Here is a 17,403-nt window from a genome sequence, read left to right as displayed (position 1 = left end):
AGTCTTTATAAAAAGACTGTCCTATTAAACAAATAAAAAGACAGACACAAGAACATTGTTAATCTATTATTAATTTATTAAAAAAAAAATCCAATAATGCCAATTGTGCTTTGCTCTGAAAAAGCAAGAAAAAAAAGTGACACTTTTTTTTTTTTTTTAGTAGCTGGTGATTCTTCTTATAGTAACCACAAGTTCTCTGCTCGTGTTTGTTTGTCTGTTTTTTTTTTAAGTTACAATCTACAGTGTTCTTTTGGATTTCCACACTTAATAACCAGTGTTAACATGCACAAAAACAGAACAAAAAAAAACAAAAATCACAACCAAAGAACACTACAGTGCATTAAAAAGGCACCTGTTCTCCAGATACAGGCTTCGTTTTTTTTTTAATTCTACAAAGTTACATAGTTGTAGGGGGGATGTTGTTAATGCAGCTTCAGTAGCAATGAGTCTCAACAATCCCCAACACCAGCATCGTATCTGTACCGACTCCATCGAGTATCCGACAGAATCACATTGACCTTTTTTTTTTTAAGAGGGGGACAGATGAGATACATTCAAGAGGTAACAACTTTTATCTCCTGCACGAACAACTATCTTTCTCTGCAACAAAAGTCACACACGAAACCGTAAAATACAATTCTCAGGTTAAGTAGAGTTCACATTGAAGTGTCGATGAATAAAAGGCGACCAGAGGAAACATGCAGTACAGTACGTGAAAGTGGTTTTTATCTTGGCGGTGGGGGTCCCTCGGTGCGGGGGGGCTCAGAAATGCTTTGAGAGTCGAGATGCTCCCTCTGAACTTGAGCACAGACTATTTCATTACTGTGTGGGCGCTCTGCTCACACCACATTTAAATAACATACTTTTCTGTTCTTCGACATGCCGCTCACCGGTAACCTTTTCCATTTCAGGAATATTTTGTACACAGGTTAGAAAAACTCCATGACAATATGCAGGTTTATAATATGAATTAAAGAAGAAAACAAAAAGCAGTGTTATAGACTAGTCTTTCAATATAAATATTAATTTTTAATGCGTATCAGACACCGGATTCCCATTTACTTTATCTCCCGATGGATCAAGAACGTTAATTTCAAACATTCACGCCGTCTTCACATTATTAATCTTTGATTTTGGGTTCGCATCCCGTCTAATAACCCCGACAATTCATCAAACTTACTCTGCCCTTTTCAACCACCTCCCTCCCTCTTCTTCTTCTTCTCTTTCCAGTTGATGTGCGCTCATACATCAACATGAATGTTCAATGCAAAACGAAATCAGATTTACACACATATATAGACAAGACCTAAATATTTGAGTCCTGTTGAGTTATTTTACAATACAAATGAAAAACTGGTAACTGTTCTGCGGCTAAGTGCACAGGTTCTGTGCGGTGAGGTTTCACTATCAGGTTTTAATTTCTCACGTGTAGTTTTGGTTTCTGATTTTCATGATATAACCTGTCTGACACTACTTTTTTTTGACACATGCATTTTGAAGTCTGTTTTTCTGACATTTCTAGACTGTAATGTAAGACAGCGGTGTTAAAAATGTGAAGTGAAGCGTTGCTGTGACCAAGAAAAATAAAGGAACAGGTAAACCTGACTGTTTTCATTTTCAGAAATGTCACTGCTGATCACAGCAGTTTGCATTTTAAAGTAAACAAGAGTAAAACAGCACTGACACTATCTCATTCTCACAAACAGCCAAGTCTTACTGACTTGACCTGTTGTTCAGGTGGATTACATAGTAGATATGTACCGTTTATTTTTTTTAACCACCCTACGCAGTAACTCTGTCTTGCGAATGCCCAACTAGCTCTGCTCGCTATAACAGCTTTTATACAGCGTGTTTATAATACATGAAAATCCCCTAAAGTATCCTAAATCTCTGCGTTCCCTGAAAGGCATGACCAAAGAGTTTCTGAGCTCGTTGCGCTTGAACTGAAGTGGATGTGATGGCTGGTATTAAGTGCTGTACTACGTCACATTCATTGAAACGTGAAAAAAAGGTGATCAGAGTCACTTTTCATCAAAACCCACGATGAAAAGGGAATGCACTTAGACTTTAGTGGTTTGAATGCACTTGACTGTGGATGCTTGTGAGTTGCTGCACTTTCAACAGGTACATTTTGTGTTAGAAGCTACTGCTGCACGGCCGACTGCTTATTTTTTTTGATATCTTAAACCAGTAACTGTGCAGTATGACTGTCTACCAAAGCTGTCTACAGGGAGGGTTAGATTCTGACATTTACTTCCGTAAATGAAAATTTGGATATGTACGCGTTGTACAAATGAGAGACATTGCTCTCGTGGTCTATGTACAATAATTTGTTTTCAAATTCAAACTACATTTTTGACATGTTTCCTATTGTATGATAGTGCACTTGAGAAATTACAGCAGTTACAAACGAGCAGAAAGAGTCAACGTAAAAACGCCTTTCTTGTTCGCGATGTTGACGATTATTTTCTATGCATATTTTGCTTGCTCACTTGTATAGACGAAAGGCAGCTTGCTTTGTTCGGATTGCTGTAAAATAGGTTCTTATTCACTAACCTGCTTGAGTATATTTTCTGATAAGTTTAAAATCTTGATCATATTAAAACCTCGTGACTTCAAGTGGCAAAGTTCCCGAAGAGAAGATGATTCCTAGACGTACCTCTTGAAAGAACGATACAGGTTTTATCTGCTGCACAGTTCTATGTCGGAGGTGGCGGGGTGGGGGGTCAGAGACTGGAACAAAAAGGGAAGACTGGCTTCAAGTCTCTTCCGGCTAACAGCTAACAGTTAGCGGCTGTTACATGAAGGCACTTCCTGGTAAAGCTTTCCACAGAGTAGCACCTGGGATTGTTTAGAAGTAACCAGTAGAAGCCCTTTTATTGGAAGTAGCCTGGGGTCTGAGCAGGGCTGAAAGGTGTTTCTCGGTCACAGAAGGGTGAAACCTAGGATGTAATGCAGAAGTTTGTTCCGATTGGCCTGAGGTAGAAAGGTGCTGCTCAGCTCCAGAGTTGTCACCCGGTTCTCTCGTCTCTCCTTCAGGACCTACAGAAAACACCAACACACAAATCTTAAATCCAGCTGGAGGAACATGAACACCACCCAAACACCTTTCTGTATTTTAATGCATATAATAAAACACACAATTTTAAGTCAAACACGCTCTTACCCCGAGCTCCTTGAAGGTCCTCACTGTGTTCTTAACCAAATAATGAGTTGCACTTTCACCTGGAAAAAAAAGAGATGACAAAAGACTCAGAACTACAAGTATTTTGGATAAATATTTACTTTTCTATGATTTATCGAACACTGACACATGATACGTCGTCTTTGTTTGTTTATTCCAGGTTAAAATAAAGCCTGGATTCATTAAAAAAAAAGTGTACACTACATGTGGGGGATATATATATCGCCTTATTACCGTATGCAGCCACTCCTCTCTCTGTGCGGGTGAGCAAGTATCTAAAGAGCCTCTGGGTGTAGTCGGACTCAGCCATTGGCTGACCCAGACTGTGGACGAAGATCGCGGCCCCGCTGTACGCCTCTAGCACGGGGCTGACGAGTCGTTGTAGGAAGACAAAGAACTCCTGGTGCTCAGCGGAAACGCTCACCTGAAAAAAAGAAAAAACGAGAGAAAGTCAGCGAGTTCAAGAAACGCAATAGTTTGAAATAGTCTTATTTCATTCAGTCATTATTAAACTCGACCTTTAAGTAGCGATCTCTTTGCTCTTCTCCAAAGTCACTATCTTCATCCTCCTCGTCACTTCTCCAGGATAAGGGCTCGGGGAACTTTTTGGGCCAAGGTTCCTCTGTGGGACTGGGGCTCAGTTCTTCCTGATCCTCCTATAACACACATACGCACAGCACAGTCAACTTCAAGCGTCAGTCAGAGTTTTATTTTTATCCACCAGCAGTGAGGTTCGTATCTGTAAACTGACCTCTGCTACGTAGAGAACTCCATACTGGATCAGCCGGGTCACTGCATCATGGAAAACCTGGTAAATAGTCTGACAAGGCTGCGGGACAGAGAGGAGGAGAGAGGAGTTGTGTTTTGTGTTATTGGCTAATATCAGTGCCAAATAGAGACATGAAGGTGTCTTGCAACTTAGAGAAGTACTTCTAAAACTTTTATTTGCTGGACTTGGTGGTGACATTGTGCAGGACTTACTGGTGCCACAGCCACCTCATTAATAAGGAAGTGGGAGAGACCGGCTGCCTTGCGGATGAGTCTCTCCTGACTGAGAGGGAGGCTACAGGGATTCTCGGACTGCTGATCTGATTCTGATTCTGCGAGCAGCTCTCGCTGCAGCGACAGGATGCTGCAGGCTGGAGACAAATCATAAAGAAGTTTATTAGAGGAAATCTAACATCGGAGCAAAGATCGTGATAACAGGACACAAGAACAATGTCAAGGCTCGACGTACCGATGATTGCATCAGGAATAAAGACATGGAAAAGGCCGTTGCTGTAGAAGTTGAGCTCAAAAAGCGCCGGTACAGTTTGGCTCGGTGCGATAGTGAACTCTCCGTTGCGGTTTGCGCTGCTCGTCACATTGACACAGTTTCCCAGAAGGTGGAGTGCTCGCATCACCACGTCCTCCGAGTTCCCCGAAAAGCCCAGATCAAAGTCCCGTGACAGGATCTCCTCCTTCATGTTGAAAAAGTCCTCCACCAGCTTGGACAGCACCACCCCCTGGATCGAAGTGGACAGAAATCACAAGTTTAAACTGTTGGATCGTGTTCCGAAATTAGTGACTCGGTACAACAAAAAAGCTAGACTGGGCTTGAGTTTGTGGTACGCAGCACTGGCCAGTTTCTCAGGACAGAAAAACTATTTCAGTAATGGTTTTCCGCTCTGCACTTACATCCGTGCGCCTGCAGAGGGCAGAGGCTCACAGCTAATGTACAGAGGTGGTGAGAGAGGATGCAGGAAGAGCGAGATGTCTAACAGAGAGAGACATTTAAATCACCTTGGTGTAAGGTGGGAGGGCATCATCGGTAAAAAAAGACAGATGCAAAAAAAAAAAAAGAGGAGAAATCTGAGAAACAGAGGAGGGAGGGAAAAAAAGAAAAAAGAAGTGCAGGCAGGACACGGTGGCAGGAGAGGAGGTTACAGTGAGGACATGAAAGACGGGCACGCTTACCTGTCTGTGTCTGTACAGCAGCAGACAGGCTACAATGTGGGTAGACATGATCGCTGAGGACTTATTAGCCGCTGTGAGGGAAGACACAAAGAGGATATAATGAGCACCGACGATATCAAAGCAGAGACTCCGGTAATGGACCAGTGTGTCTTAAAGAAAGCTGACAGTAATGCTACACAGCTGCAGGACACTGAGAAACACTCCTGAAACATCTGGAAATATTTAGTATTATACATCTACAGGACTAAAAAACATGAATGCTTTACTGTTATGATGGGTCACTCTATTACTGACCTTATTTAAATATTATATATATATATATGAAAATGTTTTTTAGTCTTCTAAAATGTGCAATGTACCAGGTTTGTCTAGGGTAATTAGATATACAAACAAAGGGTTAAAAAACCCCAAAAGAGTTGATTATAATGTATATGTGTGTGTGTGTGTGCGTGTGTGTACAGACATATCGTATGACAATGACAGGGTGACTCGTGTATCTTGAGCAACAGTTCAGGGGTGTAAAACACTTGAGAGCACTGGTACTGCATTCCTCCCCTCTTCTGCTTCACTATCCTCCCCTTCACCCGATTGGCTGAAAACAACATGCCATCCAGCTGGAGGCTTTTTGATTGGCTGATAGTAAAAAGCAAATGGGTCTAGCGTAGGGAGAATGCAGCTGAATGAGCTGGGGAGAACCGGTTTCTGTAGCGCTACTCCTGAGGTGAAAAGCCCAGAGTGATGTGAAGGTGACGGACTGATGCTGTGCTGTTCGGGGCTTTCAAGTAGCAGTGGCAGTTTGATGGATGAGTTATGTCGTGAGTGCCGACTTAGCTTCAGCAAGCAGGTGCACCTTTAACACGGGATGAAAAGGAGATGCATGCGCAGAAGAGGATTGCCTAATGACGCAACAGACATGCTTGAATATTTTAAATAAATAAGATGTGACGGGTCTAAGCTGAATTTAGCTTCCTAGTTGGAAGGTGGCTGGTATTGTGATGATTTTTTTATGACCTCTGCCACATGGCAGTGATGATGATCCCTAAGCATTATATCAAACAAGTTTACAGGGTGTAGTTAATCCTCTGGCTGTGGTGTTGAGAGTTTCTTACTGAAGAGGACGTGCTTGGCCAGGTTGTTAATAAGTTGTCGTCTCAAGATGTCATCGGGCAGCTCTCGGTTCAACTGCTCCTCTTCCTCCTGCCCCTCAAACAGCTGAGCATCAGGTCTGGAAGAATAATAACTCAACATGTTAACACACAGTTTGACAGCTGACTTAAGTCTGCCAGCTTGATATGGTGGTGTACTTTAAAAAAAGGTTAAATGTCAAGACAAGCAAGACATATGCCACCGAAGGGGGTGAGACATCCAACGAAAAAAGGTTTAATATTTTATTTGGACGATTGTTTCAACATGACTGTAAACAGCCGAAAAGTCCCGAGTCTGCCCTGTGTATTATTGTTTGCTGATTATTTCTAGATTAATCGATTAATAGTTTGGTCAATAAAAATGTCAGAAAAAAGTCCCTCCCGGTCGATCCTAGTTTCGTCTAGGTCCAAGGTGAGGTCTTTAAATATTTGTCGTGTCAGTCCAAAATCCAAAGATAAAAAAAAGATAAAAGCAAGAAATATCCGAGAGGCTGAAAATAGCAGATTTCGCATTTTAATGATTCATTGATCAAATAGTTGCTGATTTTTTGTTGATGATTAGTCAAGTTATTAATTTACCTTTAAAGTCTCATCCATCTCTTAAACATATTTGAGACAGGTTACTTTCCAGCATGTGACCGCGGGTCACTTTTTATGAAATAGTAATACTTGTTTCTCAGTCGACTCTTCTGGCGTGAGTTCTGATCTTGTGACTTGAGACCAGCTGGGATGAAACGCTGCTGTCCTTGTGTGTGCGGTTTTATTATGAAGGGACAGCACTGAACTGAAGTGACCCCTGTCAGTGCGAACTCAAGCGCTGTGCTCGGATGTCGGATAACAGACCCTGCTGTGAAGCAGCAGGAGGGCGAAGTCAAGTTTGTGACACGAGGGTTCATGATATTACAGGTGGGAATGTGGGACTGCTGGTGTGTGCATCAGCACTGGTCAGAGGAGTTGTGTGTGTGTGTGTGTACTTACTGTGCCGAAATAATGCTGGGCATCAAGTTGTGTTCGAGGGACACAGGTGGTGGAATATGCCGGCTTCTTTGGCTGTCCAGGTACTCCTACATTTGACACACAAAGGTTTGTTACAATGACAAACTCAGATAGACAACCTGTGCTGCATACACACTTTAAACCTCATATAAGCCACATTTATTATTTTTTTCTGTAAATATTCTCTCACTTTTGATGTTGTGACACCAAAAGAAAGCATGCTACATGCTGATGAACACTTTCTTAGGACTTTAAAATCACAAGTTATACCTGAAATATGTTATTGTAATAGCTTCTATACAAGCTGCTGTAGTTGTATTTGTATAAAAGCTGATGTCACCTTTAGGGAGAAGGGCTGATTGAAGTCAACTCGGACGCATCCGTAGTTCTTCCTCAGCATCCTGAACACGCCGCATGCTATTCCCCACAAACTCTCATTCTTCTTCGGTTTGCCCTGGTGGGATTAGATTTAATAATCATCATCAACAACACATACTGTATGACTACATAGTTAATCTTTTACCCCCTCACTTCCCTCCAGCTACAGTTTAAAACTTTATTGTATCTGGGGTTTTTTTTAATAGTTTTGAATCACATCATCTAAGCACTTACCAGCTGCTCACTATTGTAGTTGCCCTCGATAATACGATCATAAGAGATGCCAACTGGCACCACCAGGACGTCAGCGATGGCCCCGGTGCATAGTGCGTCTACCACGATGGACAGCATGCCTGCACGCGCTGTAGACGGCTTACCGCTGCGGGAGCGGGTACCCTCAAGGTAGACCTCCAAAAACTGCTGCTGACGCAACAGCTCCTCTGTATACTGCAGAAAATGGATAAAACACAGAGGAAAAAGTTGGACTGAGAAGGGTGTGATGAAGATGAAAGAACAAAAGGTGGCACTGGATGACAAAAATGGGACAAATGTGTGTACGTTTTATGTAAAGGATTTGATGAAAAATGCGATGTGCTGCAAAGTCTTTGGCATTCTAAAAAAACAACACTGACGCCATCACAAGGTGGAAGCAAAGTGAACGCCGTGCAGCTGCTGTATATGCACCTAAAAATGGGGGGTCGTCAACAGTTTGACCCTCAAACACACCCCAAAGAACTGGGCACGTGCCAAGACTGCCATGCTGTGTAACGGTATCCGCCTGAACACAGTATGTGTGCAGCTGTCTCTCGCTATGTATACACTTTTGTTAAGAAGAGCTTTGTCCTGAAATGGACTCTAGCCTGTGACATTTGGAATAAGCTGCGAGGACCACCGATATCCAGGTACGGCTTTCACAGGAACGACTGATTTTAGAGCAGCGTGTGACACAGGCATGTCAGATTAAAATCTTTCAGGATCGTTAAGTATTACACAGTCCACTTTTCACAATTACACTCGCACACGTGTCTGCTTCTTTCGATGGGATTTATGGTCAAATATTGTAAGTCCAAAGGGACAAAATGTAGGTCATCCTTTCCAACTGTTGCTCAGCTGATAACTGCTATCTTACAATACACACTTATCTTAAAAGTACAATACATAGGCGTTGTTGCTTTCACTGATACTAAAGGTCTCTTCCACAAACTCCAAACATACAAATTAATAACAATTCTTAATCCTGACAGCCTGGTACTATTAAGTTAATCCACTAAGCAGCCATGGTTATTTAGTAGAACGCACATTTAGAGACATCATGCTGCAAATAGCTTTGGATGACAAAGCATTCATATTAACATTAGAACTTTACTTCAGGTTTTCTCATTAACAGAAGCCACATACTCCACATATTATAGACAACAAAAGGTTCAGATTCTGATTCATGATTCAGTCCATTCAAAACCAGGGTGGCGACGCATTCCGACCAGTATCACTGGAAAGACTTGATTTACCAAAGCAAGGGCGTTTTGCAGAAGTTATTTACTACAGGTACAGTGTTAGTGTTAAAAAAATGTCTTTCTCAATGTGTCAAATTACATCATAAATCCGTGCAGAGACTGATTGCTCAGTACGCCTAAAAAAAAAACTAGAACAGGAGAGAGCTCCACTGAGATTATGTAACAAAAGCTTTTAGCTCTCTGTCACTCAGGAATGAAAAGAGCGCAGAGAGCAGAAAAGCATGACAACAATACATAGTAAAACATGCTAAGAAACAAGTGTCACATGTTAAACAAGTCTCTCATTTAGAAGATGAACGGACTCTTTGGACTTACTGCTTGTAACAGTGATCTATACAGAATATCTTTCTTCCCATCGCCCGTCTCCTCCATTTTCCGTCGTATGAAGAATCCTCCAAGTTTACGGATAAGGGTGCTGGAAACAAAGAAAGTCTGATCAAGTGTCAACCGAACTAAACTTTATACACTGGCAGCAGCATCAGAGTCCTTTTCATTTTCAATTGGCAGCAATTTGGATTATAGTGTTACTGTGATAAAAGAGGAAACACTATACCGTACTGATAAGAATTGTAATTATTGGGAGTATTCAATGTGATTTCAATAAGTAAGTGTTGCTAACAGCTGAACATGGGTGCTTCCCAACATCCAACTGCATCCAGTTCCTGCCTTAACTAATAGATTTCAACTAATTTTAGTGCTGAATCTGTCAGTTCTGTTCATGTTTATGTCTATAACATTCTTTATTTGTCTTAGGTTAATACTTCAGAGGCCTAAATCATAAGCACCTACGTTTTTAAAGATCAGTTTTAGATCCTCAAAGGAAGCACATTAGGATAAAAGGTTCATAACGAGCTGTCAGGCTTGCTGCCTGATCATTTTTATTCCCCCCAGTGTAAAAATCAGTCTCACGCTCTAGTCAATCAGTCATTTCTATTACGCCTGCTGGTAACGAAGTCCATCCACCTCTCTCTGTCTCTGGCCTCTTTACTTCAGCTGTAATTCCTATCTGATCTCTTTTCAAGGAATTCTCTTTCCTGTGAAATCAAACTGATCTTTGAGTTCTGACTGACCGAATATATCTGAAGGGATCAGATATCGCGCTTTATTGCCAGATCAAACTTGACATCGGTCTTCGTGGGCCTTTTACCTGAGGATAGGGATGCTTAGGTTGTTTCCCGCTGCAATGTGCGGGGCTTTAATGTTGTGACAGAACAGGATCAAGGTGATGAGCAGGTAGTCGATGTGGGATTTGTGAACAGGGAGGAAGACCATGGGAACATTTTGCTGTGAAGACAAGACACAAATTGTTTTAAAATCAACCAGTCGGTGGTTTAAAAATGACAAATGATATATGAGAAAAAGTGACTGAGTATATGAAACACAAAAAGCCCTGTTAGCTCGTTACTGTGTCGGTTTGCAGTATAGTGTGTGTGTGTGTGTGTAGTTTCTGCTGACCTCTGTAGCAGCTTTCTTAACCATTTCCAGCTGGCCCTTGTGGATCTGGATGCTCCAAAAGAAACCATTAAACAGCCTCAGCAGGACCCACCCGGTCAGCCTGAACAAAAGGACAAATGAAGACATGAAACAGAAAGCAGGTGTGGGACGGTATAATAAATGTGACTGCAGCTAAAAAAAAACAACTGAGGGGAGGTTTTTGGTGTACAGTATGTACCTGATAAACGCTGGGGAAATGTTAGCCACCATCTCCTGGAGGAAGGCTCTGGCTTTCTGCTTCACTTTACTGACGGCTTTCTGCTCCTGACCAGGCTGGCTGACCGCACCATCCAAATCTGTGGCCACCTTCACAATAGAACTCTCCACCCTGCCACGGACAAACAGCACAAACATAAGGCTGCATGTTCTAGCCTACAAACCTCAAAATTTCACTTCATCTTTTCTCCTTTTGTAAACCACAACTGTCATTAGCCGAGTGTTTCCACTCCATGTATAGTGACTACATACTATCATGATGCTCAGTTGCACTTTGATGAAACTTTCCAGCAAACGTCTCGTGTTACGTTTGCTCTTACCGGCTGTTGTTGAGCACGTTGTCCACTACGTTCCTGGTGAACATGTCCTTGTTGACGTCTCTCTCCATGACAAACAGCACATAGCTCAGCCTGCGCGCCAGCCAGCCCCGCTGTCTGCATGAGCACACATAAGACACACATGTGCACTGATGTCTACGTAGAAACACGTCGAGAAGACGGGGCTTGACAGTAACAGTTTCCGGGTTGCCGTTAGCAACTACTTTGAGAAACTGGGGATGACAAAAGCAAAACTGAAATCCCAAATAAATTAATGTTTTATATTAACGACGATATTTTGGACATGCTTTGATGTCATATTGTCAATATGAAGTTGACATAACTGCATATTATCTCAACTCAAATATGAAGTGACTAAAAATGGCAACTATATTTTCAGTTTCTGTTGCCTGGTTGCCAGCCTGACAACCACTTTTAAAAGTTTGTGTTAAGCCCCGAAAAAAAACACGTTCTCACTTATATTGTTCGCATGTCTACACTTTGTGTAAATATAAATGTTCGTGACAACATCTGATCAAATTCTCTCTTAGACAGAATAAAAGGTTGGTTTAACCGGTCACTGTCTTTGTCGGTTACACACATTTCCTGGTAATTGAACACATTTTCAGGAAGCAGAGATCAGCTGTGGGGCACATATTCATTACACACAGCTTTATCAACGACAATGTCAGTGTTGAGGTCAGTTTGTTTCCACCTTGCTGAGTTTATAATTAACATAATACTGATTAAGTTAGACAAAACTAACAATACTAACGTGTCCATATTGACTTCAGCCCATCTCAGCTCCACTCTCTGTCTACATGATAATGCAGAGTAAATACTAGACATAAATTATCAGTATTTAACATGCACGCTGGAGCATGATGGCAACATTAGGTTACTTTTGTCCAAAGAACTGCCTATCCTTTAAAAAAGGCAAATGTCTAAATGTATATATTGTTTCAGCTTGAGGTATTAAGGTGTCTTACTGCCAAGGTCAGTCACTGGATGCATGTGTTCAGTGTCTACTGACAACACTTTAAATTATTCATCTGTCTACTTTTCCACTACCTCTTGACATTTATTATACACAGGTTGTTAGACAGACAGGCGGCTGTCTGCTGTGCTGCTTTAGTTGTGCTATGCAGGACAAGTCAGAGCTCTTGCTCTTGGTGCAAAAGCGACGTGTGAAAGCCAACCGTCTCGACATTACTGACAGTTTCTAAAGTTCAATATGTTCCTCTTCGCGGACCAATGGACTGCTCAAAGAACAACACTGTTGAAGGAAGTGATACTGTAAGGATGTAGGTTTTGCTTTGTTTACCTGGTGTGGGTTTCATTAATGTAGATGACGTTGCGCAGTCCCAGAGATGGAATACTGGTGTTGAACAGCCTCTCCTGGAACAGAAACAAGTATTATTATTATTATTATTATTAGGCATGTAGATAGGAACTTAGAGATGATGTTGGGTTTGTATATTTAAGGAATAAACACATACAGGTACATTGAATTTTAGGGTTAGGGGTCAGCTAAACAAGCTGGAGTCGTCAATGTCCTATCTTGAGATTCTGTGTGAGACAGACTGGCCTGAAAGTTACACAAAGTCAGTCTGGTCTCATTTTGCCTTTTTGCCTTTGACCTTTTGACTATTGATGCAGCTGTTCAGAAGAAATGGTGTTTCATCAACGTCTCACATGTTACTGCACAAAACATAGTCCCTAACAAATAACTTTAAGCAGTGTGTCATGCATTTGAAATATGCTGAAAATGCTTCTAACCCAGGCTGGTACACGTTCCACGCCCTAGGCAACTTGCATATTCAGTGTTTGCAGCATCTTTCAGAGACATACCAAATAAGATTTGACTTGTTGCGTTTTCAAACAGCCACAATAGGTTGTTTTTTGGCAGATCCCGTACACTGCATATTGTATACGTTAGTACAAATAATACCCTGGACCTGACTAGCGTTTAACAAATGAACTCGTGTGAGAGTTAATTAGCTGTGGTGTAACTTTACCCAGCTCTGTGGTGTACAGGAGTGACAGCAGCGACCCACAAAGGGCCTCTTTCTGTTCAGCAGGCCCTCCTTCCACGTGCTGGCCACGCAGCGCAGGACCGAGGGGCTGGTGCTGCGGTCCTTGAAACACATCCACACACAAAGTTACATTACAAGGTAAAGAAATAACATAACGCACACAAATGTATCGGCTCTATAGACCGTATGCATGCTATAAGACAAGATTGAATAACTATGATTTGGAATTACGAAGATAAACTGCTGATCTGGGTCTGTGGCTTACCGAGTCATCATTGGGATGCTTCCAGCGGTTACACCACTGCTCGCCATTATTGACCTGCAGCAACAAGCCATCAGACACCTCCATGTTCGATGCTGCCCTTTCCTCTCCCCTCTCCGGATCACACAGCACTAGCTGGCAAGCTGTCAAAACACAAGGATATCATATCATGAAGCAAGTTTCCACTTTCTAAGCAGGAGTACTTCAGAATACTAGCCATACTTCAAATAGACCATGAAAATTTTAACAAGAAACTACTGACATGCTAAAAAGGTACATTATTGTAGATTTAAAAACTGAATGGGTAACCCTAAAACCTACTTAATTATTTCAATTTTAATTTGAGATCTAAATGTTTTTAATAAACTCCACTTCTCATGGGTCAACAACAATGTTCCCTAGGTGTGCAAATAACAGGGAGCTCACGTTTCACTAGAATACAAAGTAGTGGAAATTTTGCTTTTAACGTAAAAGAAAAGCACCGTGTTTCAGACTAATATAAAAAAAATTAAAAGTGTGCAACAATGGGACTGTTTCAGATTTCTATAATATAAAGACATCCTTATTGGTGCTTATTGGTTCATATTATGCAACATCTGCCTCTGCTTGGCATTTTGAGAACTGAGCATGAACAAGACAATACAAGCTTCACCCCAGCAGGAAACCAAAGAAACAAACATTCTCCTCCCACATGATGCATCACCCTGATGGTACGAGTTGGGTTCACACACCTGTTTGCTCCAGCTAGGCCACATTTTGTCAAGGTTACATTGTTTCATTCGTCCCCAGACACTTTGACTACAATTAACGGGCGGGTCTACTGCGTTCTGAATAACTTTTGCACCACAAGCCCAATCTGAGAAAGAGCCGCCTTTAGGAAACATAACAGGTGACAATCTGCAAATCAATTGGCTGGATTTATTTAGTGCATTTAAGTTGTTTTTTACTGATTTCCCCTCATTCGTGCACGCTCTGATAGCATCCAATCATTATAATCACTTATCATTCATCATGTCACTTCTGCAAGTGAGCTATTTTAAAATATCGTCATGCCACAGTACAGTTTCAGTTTCAGAGTACAAAAGTTGAACTCGAATGAACTTCATCAATGAATAGTTCCTCGTTGGTTCATCAGAAGCTGCAGTTACATTACGCTCACATGTGTCCTTTATAGTGAAATTGATCAGTTTATCACAGGTCAGATGGTTTTCCTACAGTACACAGGACAGGATCTAAAAGGACTCGAGCAGGTAATCAACAAAACATCATACGAGGGAAACCTTGACTACTACCCAGAGGGCGTGTGAGGTGACTCACTATGGTATTCACTGTAGGTATAATAATATACAGGTTAACTAACTCTAGGGTAGGGAAAATAGAAATGTGTCCTGTGTCTTAAAAAATAAGTTTATAAGAGTATTTACACTGATCTGTTCTAAGCTTCTTTTTTTAATAATTGTCAGCGGTTACCTGAATAATTTTGGGCATATTTTTAAACATTTAACAGGGAATTGATTTGTCTAATCGGCCTGCAACTTTTTGTTTAATAATATTATCTGTAGATATGAAAGTTTTTCTTGTACTTTTGCTTTTTGTTTTGTATAACTGTATATTTCATGATGATGTTCTGCAGATTAAAACACTGTAAAATACTGTTTCAGTGTTCATTACGTGACTAATATTGCACAATACAGTCCCACACCACACCCGCGAGTCTTGTTAACCTTTTACTACAATGGAGGTGTGCGGCGTCTGGGCCCCACATACACAAAGAAAACTTTGACGTTGCCGCACTCTGCCTGTTGTTTCCCCAGGTGAATGAGCCGGTCCCTCCAGTGGGGTTTGGTTTGTATGTTACCACATTGTAAACATTGCAGCGCTGGTTGAAAGACACTTCTCTGGAGCTCTGTTTAGTGATGGTGAATAGGAGCAACAACACATCCTCTAACGTGTAAACTGCAATATTTACCAATGATCTGCTTTTCTGGCACAAAGTGCAAAGCGGGTACAAAGGTAATTAAGCGAAAACACCACGACCAGTGCCTCTCATTAGTTTGGAAATAGGTCGGTGAGTGACTTTATGAATGAATGCTCGTAAACCAAACATTGGACAGTATGTGTGTCAGTTAAGAGACAATGCAGATCCATCTTTCTGTGAGTAATAAGTCTGAGGGGAGAGATGGCAAACATGCAGACCTCTTGGCCAAAACATATCCCTGCCTCACTAATGTCCAGCAGAATGAATGAATGCCCATTGAGCCACCGTCCTGTTGCGGCGTTGTGGTGTGTTGGTAGGCGATACGCACACTGATGAGGGGGGAAAGCGGGTTTTTTCAAAAAGGGTCAACGACCGGGAGTACTCCACTTGATGGGGTGACTTTGTTGGAAGCAAAACAAAGAAGTTGAAGAATGAGGAGCTGAGGGGGATTAGGTAACAGGTGGAGGTAGCCATAATGAAACATTAAAGTTTCCATGCAAGTAAACACACCGACGAGAGCAGAGTAATAAGGCTACGCTGACACTTTTTTTTAGCCTCCAAATGGACAAAAAATACAGAGTGTGTCAGCATGATACGAACGCAGACGATAGAGGTTACTGCTTTGCTATATTTTTTTTTTTAGGAATGCACTGGGAAAGATCCACAAATGTCAGCCCATGCAGGCTTATATCTCAGATTCTTATGGGTCAGCTTTGATTATTAATTTAGCAATTAAGCATCAACGAAATATAACATCCGACCACAGCATGATCTGCAAATCACACCGGTTTAAACTTCTAAAGCTGGCTTTATCTGCCATGAAAACCCCCCCTTCCCCTGTTCATACATACATGTCCACGAATAGGTTAATCCGTCCTACACATGCTCCAAGCCGTCTGCAGTAAGCAGGTCAAAACAGGAGAAGTATCCGTGTGACAGATGGGGTGTGCAGATAACTAGCAGTGCAGACAACAATGGCACAAACCAGGCTGGCATCCTGATGTCTGGCTTGGCTACAAAGTAACGCCTTTTCTTGTGTGTGTGTGTGTGTGTGTCTCTCTCTCTCTCTCTGTGTGTGTGTGTTTGGTGTAAAGCTGCAATCTCATCATCATCATCATCATCATAATAATAACTGCATGAATGGATCTAGTTGCTCCATTTAGGTGTTTTAAGTTATTAAACAATGGCTTGTGCAGCTTTTGTCTCATCTCTCATCTGTCACATTGCCTCATGAGATACTCGCGATATTAGGAAGATATATATACACACACATACAGGCTATATGGTGCATTAACCTGACGTTAGGTTGCCGTATATGAGCATTAAGCGTTAAACCCATTAGCTAACGTCACAAGCCAAGGTTAGACGTTAAACCTCACGCTCCTCTTGAAACTCAATGTCAATGTAAAGTTAACCGGCTAACGTGAGGTTATGCACACACGGACGTGACTGTAACTCACCTGTCCGCCGTTCACAGACGTGTCGAGGTTGTCGTGTGAGCTAACGTTCCGCTACGGTTATTGTTTCCATGACAATACACACACACATACACACACGCGCGCAGCGGCGTTATTAACGGTTAACGTCGGCGATGTAGCTAGCAGCAGCAGCGACTAGCTACCGGCTAGCCAGGATCGCGAGAACAAAAAAAAATAACTTACCGTGAATGTTTTGTCACGCTGACTCATATCTCAGAGAAATATATAAACGATAAGCTGAACTGTAGCCAGCCGCTCGGTTCTTTAGTCCCGCTTGTGTGTCCTCTTTACACGAGCTCTGACCGGACTGCACACTTACACTCACACACTCACACACACACACAGCTCTGTCGGTGTGACAGCAGGAGGGAGCTGCTGCTGCTGCTGTGCTACAGCCGGCCGGCCGGTGCTGTTCTGCCGGCGGCCAGCAGGTGGCAGCACCGCGCCCA

General features: G+C 42.0%; 1 protein-coding gene across 3 annotated transcripts; it reads right to left on the bottom strand.

The window, feature by feature from the left end:
• Nucleotides 1-83: 83 nt before the first annotated feature.
• gpam (glycerol-3-phosphate acyltransferase, mitochondrial) lies at nt 84-17,314 on the bottom strand. 3 transcript variants are annotated; one of them, XM_019264802.2, is made up of 21 exons: nt 17,138-17,314; nt 13,502-13,641; nt 13,219-13,338; nt 12,525-12,598; nt 11,204-11,317; nt 10,846-10,995; nt 10,629-10,728; nt 10,321-10,457; nt 9,489-9,588; nt 7,894-8,106; nt 7,622-7,735; nt 7,264-7,349; nt 6,250-6,365; nt 5,141-5,211; nt 4,422-4,689; nt 4,166-4,323; nt 3,936-4,013; nt 3,703-3,840; nt 3,419-3,608; nt 3,167-3,225; nt 84-3,042 (listed from the first exon to the last, which is right to left on the bottom strand). In XM_019264802.2, the coding sequence occupies exons 2-21, from the start codon at nt 13,583-13,585 to the stop codon at nt 2,926-2,928; spliced, it is 2,487 nt and encodes an 828-aa protein (XP_019120347.2). In that variant the 5' UTR covers nt 13,586-13,641; nt 17,138-17,314; the 3' UTR covers nt 84-2,925. The 3 variants fall into 3 exon arrangements, with proteins under 3 accessions (XP_019120347.2, XP_019120348.2, XP_019120349.2); XM_019264803.2 differs by lacking the exon at nt 17,138-17,314 and adding an exon at nt 16,937-17,050; XM_019264804.2 differs by lacking the exon at nt 17,138-17,314 and adding an exon at nt 16,328-16,430.
• Nucleotides 17,315-17,403: the final 89 nt, after the last annotated feature.

Source organism: Larimichthys crocea, chromosome XVI (assembly GCF_000972845.2).
Source record: "Larimichthys crocea isolate SSNF chromosome XVI, L_crocea_2.0, whole genome shotgun sequence".
Taxonomy (NCBI): domain Eukaryota; kingdom Metazoa; phylum Chordata; class Actinopteri; family Sciaenidae; genus Larimichthys; species Larimichthys crocea.
Note: the sequence above shows the minus strand (reverse complement) of the source record. Positions and strands in the feature narration are given on the sequence as shown.

Excerpts from the sequence above, each read along its gene's own strand:
- gpam (XM_019264802.2), bottom strand. The coding sequence starts at position 13,585 with ATGGAGGTGTCTGATGGCTTGTTGCTGCAGGTCAATAATGGCGAGCAG. Across the intron at positions 10,996-11,203 it reads AACGTGCTCAACAACAGCCG|GGTGGAGAGTTCTATTGTGA; the intron begins GTAAGAGCAAAC and ends TGTCCGTGGCAG. Across the intron at positions 9,589-10,320 it reads CTAAGCATCCCTATCCTCAG|CACCCTTATCCGTAAACTTG; the intron begins GTAAAAGGCCCA and ends CTTTGTTTCCAG.